The sequence below is a fragment of the Castor canadensis genome, chromosome 9 (genome assembly GCF_047511655.1).
Source record: "Castor canadensis chromosome 9, mCasCan1.hap1v2, whole genome shotgun sequence".
Classification (NCBI taxonomy): Eukaryota; Metazoa; Chordata; class Mammalia; order Rodentia; family Castoridae; genus Castor; species Castor canadensis.
The window spans coordinates 152,284,032-152,302,627 of NC_133394.1; the positions used below are offsets into that span (position 1 = coordinate 152,284,032).

Consider the following 18,596-nt stretch of genomic DNA (forward strand, 5'->3'; position numbering starts at 1 on the left):
AGGACCCTGAGTCGTGACAGAAGCACCATATGTGACAGGGGCACAGAGTAGTGAGGCCCACCCAGCCCATCCAGGCCAGCTCCTACCTGCCAGCACTGGCCTGAGCCTGACCCGGAGGGCTGCCCTTTGCTCCTTCTGCAGGTCTTTTCCTTTCTTCTTTACATTATGAAAATTGCCTCTTCAGGGAAAATGTCCTGTTTGACACAGAGGCATTCCACAAAAAGGAAGCAGACCAGGCAGAGGGCCAGAGTCAAGTGAACAGCTATGCACAGATGTGTGGGAAGCTGCAGGATAGCACCAGGGGTCCCCTGGACTTCTCCCAGCTTCCCCATTGTGACATCTTACCTTACTGCTGCAAAACCAGAGCTAGGAGACTGGTATTTGGCAGAGCTAGGTGTGGGGGTGATTGGCAGAGCTCATTGGGCTTTTCCCAAAGTCACACGGATCTGTATCCTCTGTGTGCCTCAGTGTCCTCTAGCATGCCCCCGGGATCCCCTGCAGCACAAAGCATGCACTCTTCCAGCTCCCAGAATGCAGAGCAAGTCAGACAGGGCCCTCTTCTAGCCCTCAGGCCAGTCACAGCATCAGATAGTCAGATGAACAAACAGGAGGCTCTTCTGGCCCTATGTGAAACGAGAGGCATGTGCGAGTACCCACTGTGCAGGGGGATGGCGGGGCAGGGCTAAGCCATGTCACCTCTCCAAGCTCAGTTGCTCTATGTGTCTGTATTGGGAGATCAGATTGAGCTGTATCAAGCATTCCAAAACTGGGGTGCCCAGGCCCAGGCAGCTACAGCTCCTGCCATAGAGTGCATCCATTTGGGTGTGGTACACCAAGTGTGGTGCTGCCTGTAGCTTCTGCACACTATTACAGGGACCTGTGACCTTTAAATCCTGGGACTCAAGGACCCTAGAGGCCATGTCCAGCTGAGCCTCCACCTCATGGACTCCAGCCCTGAGTATCAGGCAGACACTGTTGTGGTCTTTGCCTATATCTGGAGCTTGCCTCAGCCTCAGGCACTGTACAGATATTTCTGGGACCACCTTTCTGAGGTCTCACTCAGTCACCTGGGCCTCACCCATGTCCACCTCTCTTCTCCTCCCCAGAAAAAGCTCCCAGTGTTGCTGCTGGGTCGCTCGGCAGACTTGCGGCCCGGCGAGTTTGTGGTGGCCATCGGCAGCCCCTTTGCCCTGCAGAACACGGTGACGACAGGCATCGTGAGTACTGCCCAGCGGGATGGCAAGGAGCTGGGCCTCCGGGACTCGGACATGGACTACATCCAGACAGACGCCATCATCAATGTGAGTCCTGGGCTGGGGAGGCTGTGCCCTAGACCTCGAGGTGGTGTCTGACTGGGCTTCCTCCCTGTCTCCAGAACCAGCCCCATCGCTCGTCACATGGGGTGTTCATCCTGTGACTGCTGCCCGTGTGCCTGGCCGCCCCAAGCACTCAGGCTGCTGTCTGATTCAGACAGTCCTTCAGAGGTGGGGTCCTGGCCCTGGGACATCTCTTCTGGCTTGGCTTGGCTTTAGTAGAATCGTGGTTATTTGGTTGTACCATTGCTGTTTACAAAGCTCTCAGCCCAGATGCCTCAGCACACGTGCTCCATGTCTGCTGAGGCTAGCCCTGCCGGGGTCATTAGAGCCTGTAGAGACCCAGAGGCAGCAGGACAACAGAGTACCTTCTGCAGATGGCTGGTGGATGATACCAGTTGGCAAGGAGTGATGACGCTGAGGCAAGTGGTTTGCACAGAGACTGCTAGGTTCAGACCCTGGTCCTCAGATGGCTGTCCACTGGCCTCCATGGTCTTAGCTCTCCTATCTGAAATGGAGACCAAGCAATTCTGGTTACCTTTCTCATCACTGACTAGAGTCAGAGAAGGGGAAGAGCTTTGAGAATCCCCTGGGAGCTCCTGACACAGCTGACACTTTCTTTCCTCCTCTTGCAGTACGGGAACTCCGGGGGACCCCTGGTGAACCTGGTGAGTGTCCCTGAGATGAATCTCTGGATTTCTTGGGCTCTTCTCACATGGGTGGGGGGCACAGCCTTGAGGCAAGGATGGGACCCACAGGATGGTCCTAGAACTTGCTTGCCCAGCAATCAGGATGGTGCCCAGGCAGAGACCTGGAGGAGGACCCAACCACAAGGCGTGTGCTGTTCTAGACCCCTCAAGGGCCATGGTGAATGTCAGCAATGAGGAGTCTCCCGAGAACTGCAGCCCAGGCTGGGGCTGTGAGCCCTGAGGTGGAGTTTGGCAGGAAAGGCGCAGGTCTGAGGTGTCACTGCCCTGGGCTTTCTTGTCCTTGGGTGTCCTTGTGAGATGAGGGGAATGGTTTCCTTCTCTTCCCTTCCCCAGTTCTATCCTGAGCCCCAAAGTCAGGCCCAGGGTGAGATTCTTCCAGAATGAAGCAGGGAGTTCAGTTCAGAACCCCTGGGCTCTGAAGACCCAGATGTATCCCCCACCCAGGGAGCTTGTCCAGGGGTGGAAGGTAGCCAGATGTGAACAAGCCCAGCCACCATGTGAGCCTCATGAGGTGCCTCATAAAGGCAGGGGCCTACTCAGAGGTGAACCAGGGAGGACTTCCTGGAGGGGGAACATCTAGCACAGGCACCAAGATGGAGGAGGATCAGATGCAGGAATCCCAGGGAAGAGGAACAGCATGTCGGGGCTCCAAGGCTGATGAACTGCAAAAGCCAGGGTAGAAGTCAGTGATGAGCCAAACGTGAGGGCTGAGCCAATGTCCCGATGGGGCTCAGGCCACCTGTGCAGGTCAAAAGCCACAGTGTTGCTATAAGAGAAGCTGCAGTGGGCGGAACTTAGACTAGAAATCAGGAAGTCTGTGCTGTGGTCCAGCAGTGGGGATGGGCAAACAGAGGGCTAAATGGGAACACAGAATCTCAGTGCCCTTGTCCTCTACTTGACCGTCCTCCCACCTCATGAGCTCAGGGGACTAGGGGACAAAGTTGCCTTATTCAAAGTTCTGCCCAGGCAATCTGGCCAGGCCCTGGCTTGGGTGTGTGCGAGAGAGACAGAGACGGAGACAGATGCCATGCTGTGGGTCAGGTGCAGGTCCAGGGGTGCAGGCAGGCTGTGGGCAGGGCTCCTTCCCAGGAGGGATCCCAGTGGCCGGGATGGTATCTGCCCAGGTGGCACTCGTGTAGGCAGGGCAGAGTGGAAGGCAAGCTCCAAACAGACACCGTTGGGGACACTGTGCAATAGTCCTGTCCCTGTGCAGTGTCCCCCACTTCCAGAAGGGAAGAGTGGACAGGATCCCAGCCCCCATGGGCCTCAGCACATCCCTCCCTCTCTTGATCTGCCAGACATGGCCTGGTGGTGTCCTGGGTCCAGTGGCCACTGCTTCTTAGAGCAGAGGGGCTGGAGTAGGGGGAGGCCCAATCTACTGATTCTGCAGGGATGCTCTCCAGGGACACAGCGGAACAGGGGAGTCTCCCGGGTTAGGAGGCGAACAGTGGAAAAGGAGGTCCCTGACCCCAACAACCACCTTTTCAAGGCAGTGGGGGCTGCTCTGGGGGCGTCTCGGACACTGACAAGCAGCCTCAGCCTCTGGGGAGGGTGAGCACCATGCTTTTCGAGCAGCACTTTTATAAGAGCTCCCAAGTGACCACTCATTCTGCTCACCCTGTCCAGGATGGAGAGGTCATTGGCATCAACACACTCAAGGTCACAGCTGGCATCTCCTTTGCCATCCCCTCGGACCGCATTACACTCTTCCTCTCAGAGTTCCAAGACAAGCACATCAAAGGTAAAGAGCTCGCCTGGAGGGGCCAGGGAAGGTAGGGGCCTTCCTGGGGCCAAGGCTTCCCGGCTCATTTGCAGGTGCTGGCTGAGCCAGGCTCACTTGTGGGCAGGACCCCTCACCCTCCCCAAAGCCATAAGACCCTCAGGCTAGCTTAACCTCAGCCTCCCTTAGGGTCTTCCTCCCTCACTCTCTCCCTCCCTCCCTCCACCTATTGTCATTCTTTTGGCCTGTGGGCCATGCAGACTTCCTGGAAGGTATCCTCAATTCCAGGGAAGCAAGAGTCCAAGACCCTGGCCCTTGGAAGTCCCCTCTTGCCAGCCTCCATCTTCTCTACCCAAACAGGGATGTTCAGTCCACCTTGCCCACTCCTAGGTTGCCATTAGCATCCCTCTGGGAGAGGTCGTGCCAGGGCACAAAGTGACTGTCCAAGTGAGTGCACACCAGTCACCTTTAGTTGGTAACCAAGGCCCTCTTCAGAGGAGGCCTGCAGTCCTGATCTTGAATGCTTTCCTGGTGGCCTCCCCGTCCCATTTTCATCTCAGTGAGCATCTCCCTCCCCAAGGTTTGTCTTCCATTCTTACTTCTTGGCCAATGCCTAGGTTTGACGCAACCTGCTACCCACATCTTCACGCTACCTCCCTGTCTCCATCCAGCCCCCTCACCAGCACTTCATTGAGAGCAAGGGGCTTCCTCGTGCTTGCCCCCACCTCCACAACCCTATCAGCCAAGCCCACGAACCCCAGTGCAGCCAAGACAGGTGTCATGAGAACTGGTTCCAAGAAGAATTGCTGCAGAGGACCCTGGTTCTGTTCCTAAGCGCACCTTATCTGAAGACAATCTGTAAGCAAGCAGAGCCTATCTTTCCGGAGAAGCTGAGGCTCCTTCTGTAGGACCTTGGAGACCATCTGACCTCTTGGGCTCTTTTCCTCTGGCTGCTAGGAAGCTCAGAACTAGACCCAGGTCTGCCTCTTTGTACTCTTGGACATCTTGGTCTTTTCTCTAGTGACTTTTCCAGGTTAATTATTCTCAGTTCCATGGGGTTCCCTGACATTTTGGCTCCTCACCCCAGAAATCAATGGAGCCACACCTGTGCAGATGAGGCTGTGGGGTGACTGGAAATGGCTTAGTAACCCCTCTTCTGCCTCTTTTTGTCCCCTCTCTCAGACAAGAACCCTCCAGGGCCTAGGTTTGCTCTTCTGTTGCACAGAGACTGTCCCAGTTAGTGCTGACCTCACTCCAGGTTCCCTGGGAAACTCTCACCATCCCCAGAGTAAGGTGTCACCCCAAGGGCAGGGCAGACCAACCCAAGAGCCTGATAAATCTTAACTGAGTAATGAGGCTACCATTTTCAAATCCTTAAGATTGTGCTTCTTTGTGCTTTTATTTTTTAAATAAAAACATTAAATGATCCAAATCCAGTTAATCTAATGTTCTTGAAAACCAACAGTCATTTTATCAAGTCAGGGAGACGCTGTTCTTACCTAGGAGTTGATGTGCTGAGGGCTCTGGGGGCTTTCAGGGTACAGACTGAGGTCATGCTGCCCTGGGGAGCCACCCCCTCGGCTGTGAACTGAGGGAGCTTCAGGGTGACAGGAAAGGTGGTGGGGGGGTGCATCCCTGCCTCTGGTCACAGGCAGCCTCTGGAGGACCACATGTGGGTGGAGTCTGAGTTCCTCCCAAGCGGGGGGCAGAGGAGGATGCAGTTCACCCATCCACATACAGAAGCAGGGACCACGGGTAGAAGGTGTAGGGAGGGACCGCGCCCTGGAGCCAGTGGCCCAGTCAGTGGTGTACTCTTGCACCTCTCTGTTCCTTTTCCAAGAAGGGGAGGGGACTTTGGGGCCCCTGGTACCTGAGGCCAGGCCGGCCTCTGTTTCCCACCTCTGTACCTAGAGGTCTGACCAAGCCTCAGTGTCTCACCCACAAGGCCACAAGAAAATATTTAAGTGCTTTCTCTGTGCTGTGCTCTTCCCTAGGCTGTGAGCCAAACCAGCAAAGATGTTGTTCCTCAGCTGTCCCCCTAGTGGGGAGGCAGACACAGATGTCTGAGGAATGAGACTGAGAAGGCTAGGAGAGGGGCTGCAGAGGACAGGGATCCTCAGGAGACCTCTCTAAGAAGGTGACATGTGGCAGAGGGGTGTAGGCTCAGGAGATTGGGGCAGGCCCCACTAGGCAGTAGGCAGGAAGTGCTGATGTTCTAGAGATGGTCAGGTGTGGGTTTGATCAGGATCAAGGAGGCCAACGTGGGGCCAGAGAGGAGAGCTCAGAGTGGGGGTGGAAGGAAGGCTATGTGGCTCCTGCGTCAAGGGTTGTGAGGCCACAGGAAGGTATTGAGAGTGGGATTTAAAGGAACCTGCTGGCTGATGGTGTGTGTGGAGGTTGACCGTGATCAAGAAGAGATACAGAGAGCACCAGCAACACAACTGCCTTCTCAGTGGCCTGGCTCAGGTGGTAACAGTGAACAGGGGAGACATGGCTGGATCCAGCACAGTTTGAAGGTTGAGCCAACAGGATTTGCAGAAAGGCGGGAGGAACATGGGAGCCAGGGAGGGGTCAGAGTGCTGACGATGTAGCACCTAGGAGCCAGGGGCCATTTCCTGACTGTGCTGAGGGCCCTGGGGAAGAAAATCAGAGGTGTCACAAACAGCGGGCTGGGTGTTCTTTTGCTCTGCTGTTATAGAAATTGCAGATAGACAAGGGGCAGCTCTCTCAGTGCCGATGGCTCTGAGAGAGGCTCATAAGCTTCCAAATCCAAAGACTTTTTGCTCTGGGCTTAGAGCACCGACTCCCAGTGGCTAGAGTTACAGCTCCTGAACTCTGGGTGTGGGACCCTTGGCTCCTTAACCTTGGTGGCTCTCTCCAGCTCTCTAGCCACTGCTAGTCTTGGCTCCTGCCTTCAGCTCTCCAGGCTCTGACCTTGTAACAGCAGCTCCTCCACTGTCCTTCTTGGCTTCTTGCAGATTCTGCCTTCAGTCACTCTTCAGCTACCGCCTGGTGTTAGAACTCAGAGCTTCAGAGGCTGGGTCTCTTAGTTCCCTGTGGCTGTGTGGAATTCTCAGCCGCCTCTGGGTGTTATAGCTGTGAGCTTTGCATATCAGCGCCCACAGCGTCTGGTGACTTTCTGAACTCCAGCCACCTCCTTGCTGCAGCTGCTGCCAGAACCCTGGGTTTTTGTCTGCTTTCCATGCAACCATGAAAAAGCTGCACTACCCACAATAAAGAACACAAGTAATCAAAAACAACCATCAGGGGAAAAGACCTTCATGAGGTCCTACTGGTGTGTCTGGGGGAAGAGTCTAACCTGGCAAAGCAGCAGCATAGCCTGCTTATATAGCTAGAAAAGGGGTGTGGCACCCTTGTGCTCAATTATAACTCCACCAATTGCAGCATGACTTCCCATTCCACCAATCACAGGCCTCACATAGGACCAATCAATCACAGACCTCAAGTAAGCACAGCCTTTTTTCTGTCAATCACTGGGGGACTGCTCTTTTTCCTCCTCCTTCACCTTGTTGAAGATGGTGGTTACCAGGTCCAGGAGCAGGAGAAGGGTGGGGTCATTTGGAGGTCATAGAAGCATCTCATGGCTGAAGTGGGACTTCCCAGAACTGGTGTGAGTTTTCTGGAGTGGCTGTGACTGGAGCACAGCTTCCTTAAACAGAAGTCTGGGCTCCAGCGGCATCTCTGCCACGCTTCTCACAGCTGCAGTGGAGATGCAAAACAGCCAACTGCCCAGCTAGAGAGGGGGCTGCTTGGCTGACAGTTCCTTGCCCAAGGCTATAAGGAAAAAAATCTGTCAGCTGTTCACTCAAGGAGCCAAACTGCCAGTTCCATTAGGAGCTGTTAAGCTCCTATTTAAAGAAAGCTGTTATTTAAAGAAAGTACATACACTAAAGGGTGCTTACAGTAAACACCTGTCATGGAAATAGCAGTCTCAGCAGTGCTGAGTAGTGCTTAACTCCTGCCAGATACCCTTAGGGAGACTAGACCTGACCATCTTGGATTAACCCTCATGCTCTTGAAATCCTGGAGCTTTGCCCTTGCTGTTGTTTTGAGGGTTTTATGGAGGTAGAATTCACATAGCATACACTTAACCATTTGAAGGGCACCATCCAGTGGTATTTACTGAAACTGCCATGCTAGTCCCAAAGCCTGCTCAGCCACAGGTCACCTGTGCCACTTGTGTTGCCCCTACCCCCTTACCATCTTGCCACTGTTTTATTGCCATCCTTGATGCTCCTCTCCATGTACTCCAAGGGGACACATGCTAGAAATAAAGAAATTCAAGGCCTCCCCCCACCCACCCCATCCCCTGGCCTCTTTCAAGCTAGGCATGCTAAAATGCCTCATTCAGATGATTTTCCCATAGAGACAGGGACAGAAAGGATTGAGGTTTTACCATTTCACTGGCTTTATTCTACCAAGCCACCCCACTCTGTACCCCTGTTCCTCCCACTGGCATCTCTCGAGAGCTGGCCTCTGTGGCTCGGCCTTCGGATCTGCCACGTGGGTGGACACTGGAGGTCCTCCTACCCAGGGACATCCCTGGCTTCAGAGGTGGCCAAAGGCTACACCTCATCCAGAAAGGCACCCTTCACTGCAAGGGGCAGGCCCTGCTCCCCACACACATGGGAAGCTGAAGCCTCATGCTTTTTAAATGTTGGTCCAGGCCTGTGAGCCAGGCTGACTGGCAGGCCATGTCTGAGGTGGGGCAGCTAAGAGGGCCCATCATCCAATCTCAGGGATTTAGCACCTGCTAAATCCTAAATTCACACCTCCAGTCTGGCCTTTCCCCAGTTCCAGACTGGACATCTTGTGGGTGTCAGGGAGCCACCCCACCCCTAGGGGATGCCCGCTTCTGCACCCCCCCAGCCCCTCAATGAAGAGCAGTCCTCTCCTTTGGTGTGTCCACACCCTCATCCTGTCCACCTGAAAGTCCTTTGGCTCTACGTGCTGGACCTACTGCACCTGGCCCATTACCACTCCACCTCTATCACCTGTCCCTGCCACCAGAGTGCTAGCAAACCTGGGTTATTGTCTCTCTGCTGCTCCTGCTGCCCCTTTCCACAGCCCGGGTGAGGGTGGACTTCAGAATTAAAGCAGCCTATTAAATCATGTCTTGTGGTTCAAGTAGAACCCAAGCCTTCCGTAGTCAGCCACACCCCATCTCCCATGTAGCCTATTTGCCATCCCTTAATCTTTGGTGAAGTGTCTGTTGACATATTTTGTCCATTAAATTTTTTAAGTTGTTTGTGTCCTCATTAGTGAGGCCTCATGTGTTCTTTATGCATTCTGGATAGGAGCCCTGATAAGATAAGTGAATCCCAAGACCATCTGTCTTTTTGTTTTCTCTGCAGTATCTTTAAAGAGAAGCTTTGTAAATCTTGATAAAGTCTAGTTTTTTTGGTAATGGATCATGCATTTGATGCTGTATCTAAGGAATTTTTGCAAACCCAAGATCAGAGAGATATTTCTCCCAGAAGTTTTACTTTTTGAAGTTTCTGACTTAGAACTATGATGCGTTGTGAACTTTTTTAACAGTGCAAAGTACAGGTCAAAGTTTTAATATTGTGCATATTTGCATTGAATACTTAATTGTTCTAGCACCATTGCCTACAAAGTCTGCTGGTATTTTGATTGGGATTGCATTGACTCTATAGATGAATTTGGGGAGAACTGGTATTTGAGCAGTGTTACATCTTCTGACCCCTGACCACAGAATATCTCTCCTTTTTGTAAGCCTTCCTTTACTAATCTCAGCAATGTTTTATTATTGCTAGTATAAAGGTCAATTTCTGATGGTTTGTTACAAGAATATACAAATAAAATTGATTTTTGTATGGTGATCATGACATTTCCTGCAAACTTGATAACATGAGTTGTAGTCTTTTGTAGGCAAGCAGATCATGTCTCGTGGTTCAAGTCGAACCCAAGCCTTCTTGTAGAGGCTTTTTGTACAGTCAACTAGATTTTCTACACAGATGGTTGTGCAGTCTGTGAATAAAGACAGTTTTACCTCTGCATTTCCAAACCAAATGCCCTTCCTTTCCTCCCTCCCTTGCTCCCTCCCACCCCTCTTCCCACCCCTTTCCGTCACTCCCCTCTTCCTTCCTTCCTTCCTTCCTTTCTTCCTTCCTTCCTTCCTTCCTTCCTTCCTTCCTTCCTTCCTTCCTTCCTTCCTTCCTTCCTTCCTTCCTGCCTACCTGCCTGCCTAGAATATGGAGTAAAAGTGACAGGAGTGGACATCCTTGTCCACTTCCTGCTCTTGGAGAGACTCCATTCAGTTTTTCATCATTAAGAATGAAGTTAGGTAGAGGTTTTTCTGTTGTTTTTTTTTTAAATAAATGTTTTTTTTCAGGTTGGAAACACCCCCTTCTATTTCTGGCTTCTGTGAGGAAAAGGTGGAATTTCACCTGAAGCTTTCTGAGCCTCTATTGAGTACATTTTCCTTTTCAGCTTATTAATGTGGTACACATTGTATCAGCTGGTTTTTTTAACATTAAACCAACTGTGCATTCCTGGGATAAATCTCACTTAGTAGTGATGCACTATCCTTTCTGTGTATTGTCGGATTCGATTTGCTGAAAGTGTTTCAAGAATTTTTGTATCTGTCTTCATGAGGGATAGTGGTCTAGTTTACTTTTTTGATTTGGGTGTGGAGATGATGAGTTGGTGCATAGTCACTCATTTTCAGTATCCTGGAGGGATCTGTAGCTTCCAGGCTAGCGTTTCCTCCTTAAGCCACTGGTAGAATTTTTTAGGGGACCATCTGGGACTGAGGTTTTTTAACCACAAATTTAGCTTCTTTAATAAGTTTAGGGCTCTTTGGGTTGTTTATTTCTTCTTGAATGACTAAGTAGTTTGAAATTTTCAGGAAATCCGTTCATTTTATGTGATCTTAAATTCATTGCATCACTGGTAACTCTTTTTTATTTTATTGTTGTGATGGGGTACATTGTGGCGTTTACAAAAGTTCTTACAATGTATCAAACGTATCATGCCGGATTCGCCCCATTGGTTACTCTCAGTGGGCAGCAGGGACAGTAGGGTCAGTAGTGATGCTGCTTCTCGTTCTCATGCTTCTCTCTTTTTCTTATGATCACAATGGCTAAAGGTTTATTAATTTGATTAATCTCAGTGAATCAGCTTTTGTTTTATTTTCTCCTTTCTGTTTCTTTGATTTAACACTTATTGTCATTATTTCATCTCTCCTGCTTACTTTGGGTTCGTTTGGCCTTTTTTTCTAGATTTCAATATGGAAGTCAAAGCCATTGATTTGAGACCTTCCTTCTTTTCTTACATAGGCACTATGTACTATCAATTTTCCTCTAAGTACTGCCTCCATGCCCTACAAAATTTGATGTGTTACATTTGAAAACACTTTCTGATTTCCCTTTGAAGATGGACTGTTTAGAAGTGTTACTTAGTTTCCCAGAATTGGGGAACTTTCTATCTTTTGATTATTGATCACTAGTTGAATTCTGTTATGGTCAGGATTTTTATGAAATGAAAATACAAACTTGCTGAACCTTGTTTTATGGTTCGGAATCTGTTCATGTGATTTCTGGGTATAAGACACCTACAGAGTCACAGACTGGAGCAGCAGGGGGTGGATTAGTGCTCACCGGGTGTCATCGTGTTGTTACTATTTATAGGAAGGCAAAGAAAGATATGAGTTCAGTTCCAAGCAAGGACATGGTGGGGGGGTCAGCATCATAGAAAGTGAGAGGAGATCCCACTGGCCACTGGGGTTGTGTGGAGTTCATCTGGGAGTGCAGGTGTCAGAGCTGAGGGGTTGGGTAGAGGATGGGGTGGACACGAAACCACTTAGGAAGAACCAGACTAGGACTGGAACGTCTCCAGCTCTATGAGAGTGGTCAGGAGGAGAGAGGCAGCTCTAGACACCTAGCCAACTGGAACTATGCTACTCAACAAGATGGCCCCTGCTGCTTCCTGGTCCTGTGGGGCAGTTTCTGTCTGTCCCCTGTGTCTCCCTGGGGAGGGCAATGACTTTCACAGCCGCCTTAATCCAGTCCTGTTGGGTTTTGTTTTCAGACTGGAAGAAGCGCTTCATCGGCGTAAGGATGCGTTCCGTCACTCCAAGGTGAGGCTGCAGGTGCTGCTGTCCAGCTTGGTCCCTCACCATGCTGTCTTTCCACACCCTGTTCTGATGGGCCCAGACTGGACCCGCTGCTGAATGCTTTTCCCCACTCCACATGATAGATTCCTTCTCTCCTTTGGGATCCCATCTGTATGTGCCCTCCTCCAGGAAGCCCTTTAGATGCATTTCTTGGGGTTGCCACAAAAAATTATCACAAACTCAGTGGCTTAAAACAACCAAAATATTTCATCTCATGGTTCTAGAGGCCGGAAGTCTGCAATCAGGGTGTCAGCAGGGCTGTGCTACCTGGGAGGATCCTTCCTGCCTCTTCTAGCTCCTGGTGGCTCCAGGAGTTTCTTGGATGGTGTTCATGTCAGTTCCACTCCCTGCCTGACTCCTGGCCTCCTCCTCTCTGTGTCCAAATCTTCCTCCTGTTTCTCTTATGAAAATACCAGTCATTAGATTCAGGATCCACCCTAAGTCCAGGATGATTTCATCTTAAGACCCTTAACTCATTGCATCTGCAAAGACCTGATTTCCAAACAAGGTCACGTTCTGAGGAATTCGGTGGACATGAATTTGGGTGGGGGGAGCACTGTTGTACCTCCCCAGGCCACTTAAGGGAGAAGAGCTGCATCCCCTTTGCATAGCCCTGGCTCCCCACCCACCCACCCCAGCATTGTACTCGCCCCAGTGTGTTATAATCTCCTGCTTCTGGGACCACCCACCCCGCCTGCCTACTTGACCAGGAGTTCTTGGGAGCAAGGACCTGTGTCCTCCCCACCCCCTCAGCTCTGCCCAAATGGAAGTCTGTAATGAGGCAGCCGCCTCGAAACACCAAATGAGCATGATACATAAGGGGGTTGGACAAGGAGGAAAGAAGGAGGGAGGGAGGGAGAGCGAGAGGAGGAGATGGAGGGAGGGAAGGAAGGAGGGAGGGAGAGAGAAGAAGAGATGGAGGGAGGGAGGAAAGGAGGTAGAGAGAGGAAGGAGGACGTGAAAAGTCAAGTCTGAAGATCTGAAGCAGGAAGAAGTCACTGCATTGTGGAGTTCTGGGAAGAACTAAGGAATGTCCCACTGACTGTCTCCTAAACCCATGCAGCCTCTAAGATCTTTCTTGCTGCTTCGGTAGCAACTAACCTGGGCAGAACTTTGTTGTGTTATTTTCCCTTTCCTCCTCCCACCATCTGTCCAGTTTTCTCAGGCCATTCCATGACTGACCCATTATTGTCTGTCCATTCATCTCTCCTTCCAGCTGTCTGTTTAGCCTTCATTCTTTCCCTCCCTCCCTCCCTCTATCCATCCATCCATCCCTCCATCCATCCATCATCCATCTCTCTTCCCTGCTGCCTTCCGTCCGTCCTCGCACGCATCCTCCCATCTAGCCATCCACTCCCCCTCCCTCTCCACGCTCCCAGCCAGTCATTGCCACTCCTGAGCATCTCATACCTGTCCAGAGGGGGCCAGGTGCTCAGAGGCAGGAGAGGGCAGTGTGGGATCCCAGAGGAGGCTGCTTGTCTGGCCTGGGTGGTGGTGGGAAGAGGGCAGCCAGCTTGGAAGCTCAGAGAGGTCTTATGCAGAACTGTCTTTTCAGTTTGGTGGAGGAGCTGAAGGCCAGCAACCCAGACTTTCCAGCGGTCAGCAGTGGAATTTATGTGCAAGAGGTTGTTCCAAATTCACCTTCCGAGAGGTAAGCTCTGCCAGAGGAGGCAAGGAGGCCGGATGGGAAGCAGTCAGACATTCTAACGGGTGGGGATGGGGTGGGTGGGGTCTGGGTTGACTAGACCTCCTCCACTGGCCTTACATGACCTGAGCCTCCTAAAGTGATATGGAGGGGCAAGATGGATTGTGGCCTCTCTTCGAAGCCAAGAGAGGGCTGGAGAGGTGACCTGGCCTCAGAGCCTTGGCTATGCCTGTCATTGGCCCAGAGCGACCTTTCCTTCAGGAAGCAGAGGCTGAAGAGTCCCCGCCTGGGCCAAGGGCCAGAGCCTCACCCTCCCCAACTGGGGGTCTGACTTGGGTCTCTGTGAGCCTCAATTTCTGCATCCGTAGAGATGATTCTGCCTCTTTCTACCTCCACAGACCTTGTCAAGATCAAATGCTTTCTTTGAAATTGTCAGGTTCCCAAAGGTGCTAAGTATTGCAACACCATAGGCTGAGGCAGACAGTCCACCATGTGACCACACCCTGGGACAGTTGGCCATTCCCCAAGAACAGGTCCTTTCCCTCCTTGGTCTCCATCCATGCCAGGGTGGACTGGATCACATGAGGGGTTTTAAACTGTGATCCTGGGCGCTAGAGAAACCCTGTTGGTGTCCTGGCTGCTGTGAGGAGGAAGATGGGGCCTGTGTGACCTTCCGTGATAAACACAGTTCAAAACTCATTTTCCTATCTATGCCACTGGTGAAAGTGTGCTACTGGTGTGAGCGCTTTGTGGCCAGGGCACAGTTCTTTCCTGCAGAAATGATTTTGTTAGCTGTCTGCTGTTGACTCCAAGCGTGCCCCACAGAGCCTGGGCTTTGTAAACATGTGAGTAATGACTGGGTCTGTTCTGTTGGCAGAGGGGGCATCCAAGATGGTGACATCATCGTGAAGGTCAACGGGCGCCCCCTGGCGGACTCCAGTGAGCTGCAGGAGGCTGTCCTGAACGAGTCCCCACTCTTGCTGGAGGTGCGGAGAGGTAACGATGACCTCCTCTTCAGCATCGCACCTGAGGTGGTGGTGTGAAGTGGGGCCGCCTCCCCTCAGCGCCTAGCACCAGAGCCTGCAGACCGTGGGCTTGTGGCCTCCCCAGGATCAGGACGAAGGACCGCCATGGTCCTCAGCAGGGCCAGTAACCTCCTCCCAGTGTCCAGGGTAGAGCCCAAGGTTGGGCCTGGTCAGGGGTCTGAATCTCAACCTTGACCCCAAATCCCAGTGCTATGAGGAAAGCCCGATATCCCCTGGTCCAGGTGCTCCTGACCCTCCAAGTTCCCAGGAATCTAAAAGCTCCTGAGGTTCCTTGGACGTGTGCCCCTCCCTCAGCTTCCGGCCTCTGTACCTGTTATCCCTCTGTCTGAGGCCCACCCTGTCCCCACCCATCCCACCAAGCCTCCCCAGGCCCCTCCTTCCCCACTGACGCCTCTCAGACCCCGTCTCCAGGCTTCCCTCTGTGAAGCATGCCCACTTGCTTGTAGGACAGGGGCTGTCTGCCCGCCACCTGCAGTCCCTGCAGAGCAGGCTGGGCACAGTGGAGCCCCTGGAGGAGCCAGGGGCTAATGGCCCTGACCTGGAGCAGGCACCAGTGAGTGGCCCCCATTGTGGCGCCCAGCCCTGCACTGGCCATGAGGGTTTCTACCAGCCAAGCAGGAAGCAGCAGGGAGCTGAGCGTAATGGACACACTTGGCCTGCTGCCCAGACACCTTCGTCTTCCCAAGGTGACCACAGAGCAGCAGGAGAGAAAGCTGGGACCTGTCGGGGGTGTGAGGACTGAGCCGCTTCACCTCCCCTTGCAGCTCTGGGGCGCAGTAGCCACCCTGAGGGACTGCCACCCAGAAGCTGTGGCTCGCACGGACCTCTCCTCGCTGCGTGTGTTTCTAGGGATAGTCGTGAGCTTTGCTGTAAAGTCCACCCCAGTGTTGCTTGTACTGTATGTTTCTCTACTGTACGAAATTAAAGTTTACAAGCACGTGCTTCTCGGCTAGCGGGGCGCTTGGGGAAGCTCACCCCCCCACCCACTGGCCAGGGCTTTTCCAGGGGAGCCACACCTAACACATGGCTAGTCACGTGAGCTAAAAGCTGAGCGATGGCCTCTCAGGTGTATATGACAGCCAAGTATCACAGCATGGAGACACAGCAGCCCCAGGGCCATCTCCAGGGTGGCCTCATGTCAGGCTGCTAAGGGACAAATCCCAGCTACTCCACTTACTTCCTGATCTGAGATCCTGGGAAAGAGGCATCCTTCTCCCTGCCTTGGCCTCTCCCCCTCTCTGAGGAATAACTGGTCCTGCTCCTGCCTGGTTGTTGTAGGAGATGAGGTTATCATGCCAAGCCCTTGGAAAGGCACCCAACTTCCAGCAAGCCCCCAAATCTTTACCATGTGTGCCTAGTCACCTGGCAGACTTTCTTTCCATCTTTCCAGCAGCAGAGAAACTGGCTGAAATATTTAAAAAGCAGCTATGCACTGTGGCAAACACCTGTAATCCCAGCTACTTAGGAGGCAGAGACAGGAAGAATGCAGTTTGAGGCTGGCCCAAGCAAAGTTAGCAAGACCCTATCTGAAAAACAAACTAAAAATGAAAAGGACTGGGGTACGGCAGTAGTAAAATGCTTCCAGCATGAAGGGGGTCCTGAGTTCAAACCCCAGTACCAGAAAGAAGGATTAAGAAAACAGACTGTCCAGGGGCATTTCCAGCACAGCTGGATGCAGGGCATTGAGCTGTGAATTTGTCCAGAGGGCTTAGAGTGGCTACTGGAAGCATCAGGGCTGAAAAGGAAGGAACCCAGGGCTGTGGACCCATGCTTGTGCTCTGGACTACAGAGCCAAAAGAAATATGGCACCTTCTAGCCCAACCCGCACACGGGAGGATCTGGGCAGCTGTGAGCACAAGATACTTCTTCCTCCAGGATGGGGACTGTAGAGCTTCAAAGTCCCTCCAAGCTTGGTAAGCCTGGGGTCCCACAGGCCCAGATTTTAAACTGCCCTCCCTGGGGTTCCAGTTGGCTGGCTTCAGATGCCTAGGGCAGAAGTTGGACCTGTTATGCCCTTTCAGGACACATGAAAGTTTCCTGGAGACAGGTCCCCAGCATTGGTGGCCCTGAGTGGTGGCTGCCCATGTGCACTGTGGCCAGCTAGAGGGAAAAGTCTGAGGGGAGCAGCTGTACCACACCTGAAAAGGACCAGAAAAGAGTGACAAGCAACTTTGTAAGGAAGATGCCTGAATAATCAACTCGTCATTCCCAGCTTGGAATCAGCAGACTCAGGCGACCTCGGCACCCACCATGCTCCCCACACAGGCCCCAGCCAGCCCTGCTGGGAACAGGTGCCAGGGGCAGAGACCACTGACAAGTCACTTCCCAACCCGTGTCACTTCAGGCAACAGTGTCCCACTGGACACCTGCATCCACTGTGGCACTGCCACCCCTTTTCTAGTGCATCCCCTGCCAGTGTATTCCAAGGAAGTCGAAGTCCAAGCCAGAGCCTGGTGCAGCCTACCCTGTGGCTGTTCTTCTGCTCCCACCCCAACAGGCTCTGTCTCATCCTCACCCCTACACTAGACCAGTACGAATGTCCAGAGGCTGTCTGCCCTGCTCCATTCCTGGAGCCAGGGCTCCTGCTCCTGACATACTGAAGCCCCAAGAGGGGCCCCTTTTTCCTGCATCTCTGTCCTGGGTTACAGTGAGGAGCCTGCAGGAGCTGGGCAGGTCCAGGGGAAGGGACCCCTATGTTGGCTGGGCTGAGGAAGGAGGGAGATGGCTGTAGAGCCTCAAGGACTGAACCTTGTCTGAGAGGCTAGCACCTAAGTGAACAGGGAGGGTTTGGATCTGGGCTTGGGGTTGCTAGGTAAGCCATAGCCCCCACTTCTGGAGACCCCCGGATCTAAGGGGTCATGGGTCCCCAGAACCACGTCCTGCCTGTTTGTGCTGATACTGCGCGGAGCAGAAGCCCTGCTCCATTCCTCAATGTCTGTCACCACCTTCAGGGGAGCAGCCTTGACACCTCGGCTCAGTCCTTCCCCTCCCTTCTGCCTCTATCTCTGTGCAGCTGACAACAGTGAACTTGAAGACATCACTAGCCCTCTGCCAGCCCACTCCACCAGGCTGAGCACTCCGGGGCCTGTCTGGACCCACCACTGGCACAAGTACCAGGGCCCCTGTAAGCCTCCTGGAGCCTCTCCTTCAGCCTGAGACTCGTGCAGGGCTGTGGATAGGAGGCTGTGTTCACGTGACCCTGGTCACCCTACCTGTCTGAGCCTGTTTCCCTCCCCATCTTTCAAATTGAGCTAATTAAATACTATTTACCCTACAGTTTGGGCTCATCTGAAAGATGAACAAGGAGGCAGCCCTAAATGAAATGGCACACCAGGGGTTCCTGACTTAAGAGTCTGGCCTCAAAACTACTGTCCCAATGTCACCCCTTCTCCCCTGCACCTACCATCCCATCGCTCCTCCCCTTTCTGGCCTCAGGTTGCCTGTGTATGAAATGGGGAAGTAGGGGGTCTTTGAGCTCAGTGGGCCTGGCTGTTGTCTCAGCTTCGACACTTTCAGGCCTTCAGACCTGAGCTGCCGCATCCAGGAAGGCTGTAGCTGTTTCTCCCCAGGAGGATGCTGGTTCTCAGACAGCTCTCACTGATGCCAGGGGCTGCCCGTCCACGGACCCCAGAGGCCCTGCCTTGGTGGAAGTAGACCTGTGGCATTCAGGCTGAGTTCCCCAGCCCCCATCCTGATCATCCCTGCTGGGCGGGCTGACCTCCCAGCTGCTCCTCCAGCTGTAGTCAGTGAAAAACAACTTTTTCAGAGCCTGCCAGCTGCCGCCAGAGAATTATGCAAGTCTTTGAGCTCCCACCCACCCCTTCTCGACGTTTCCCGTGAGGCTGTAAATAGAGGTGCTCACGAGGTTACCCTGATCCAGCCTGAGGCCCCGGTACACACCTGGAATCCAGCAAGCTTAGGGCCCTGTGTCCAATGTTCCTCTTGCCTCTGGGGAAACTGAGGCCCAGATAGGGGTTAGGACTTGCTCTAGGTCACAAGGGAAC

At 52.8% G+C, this 18,596-nt stretch overlaps 1 protein-coding gene across 2 annotated transcripts in view; it reads left to right on the top strand.

Annotated features, from left to right (window-relative positions):
- Nucleotides 1-15,533, top strand: part of Htra3 (HtrA serine peptidase 3) — a 30,395-nt gene extending 14,862 nt beyond the window's left edge. Inside the window, exons 4-10 of one of the 2 annotated variants that reach the window (XM_074042690.1) lie at nucleotides 1,107-1,301; nucleotides 1,949-1,981; nucleotides 3,650-3,764; nucleotides 11,817-11,865; nucleotides 13,457-13,552; nucleotides 14,424-14,542; nucleotides 15,279-15,533. In XM_074042690.1, the coding sequence (XP_073898791.1) occupies nucleotides 1,107-1,301; nucleotides 1,949-1,981; nucleotides 3,650-3,764; nucleotides 11,817-11,865; nucleotides 13,457-13,552; nucleotides 14,424-14,542; nucleotides 15,279-15,334 (663 nt within the window). In that variant the 3' untranslated portion in view covers nucleotides 15,335-15,533. Of the gene's footprint in view, nucleotides 1-1,106; nucleotides 1,302-1,948; nucleotides 1,982-3,649; nucleotides 3,765-4,414; nucleotides 5,176-11,816; nucleotides 11,866-13,456; nucleotides 13,553-14,423; nucleotides 14,543-15,278 lie in introns of those variants that run through there. The other variant, XM_074042691.1, reaches the window with a different exon arrangement.
- The last annotated feature ends 3,063 nt before the right edge of the window (nucleotides 15,534-18,596 follow it).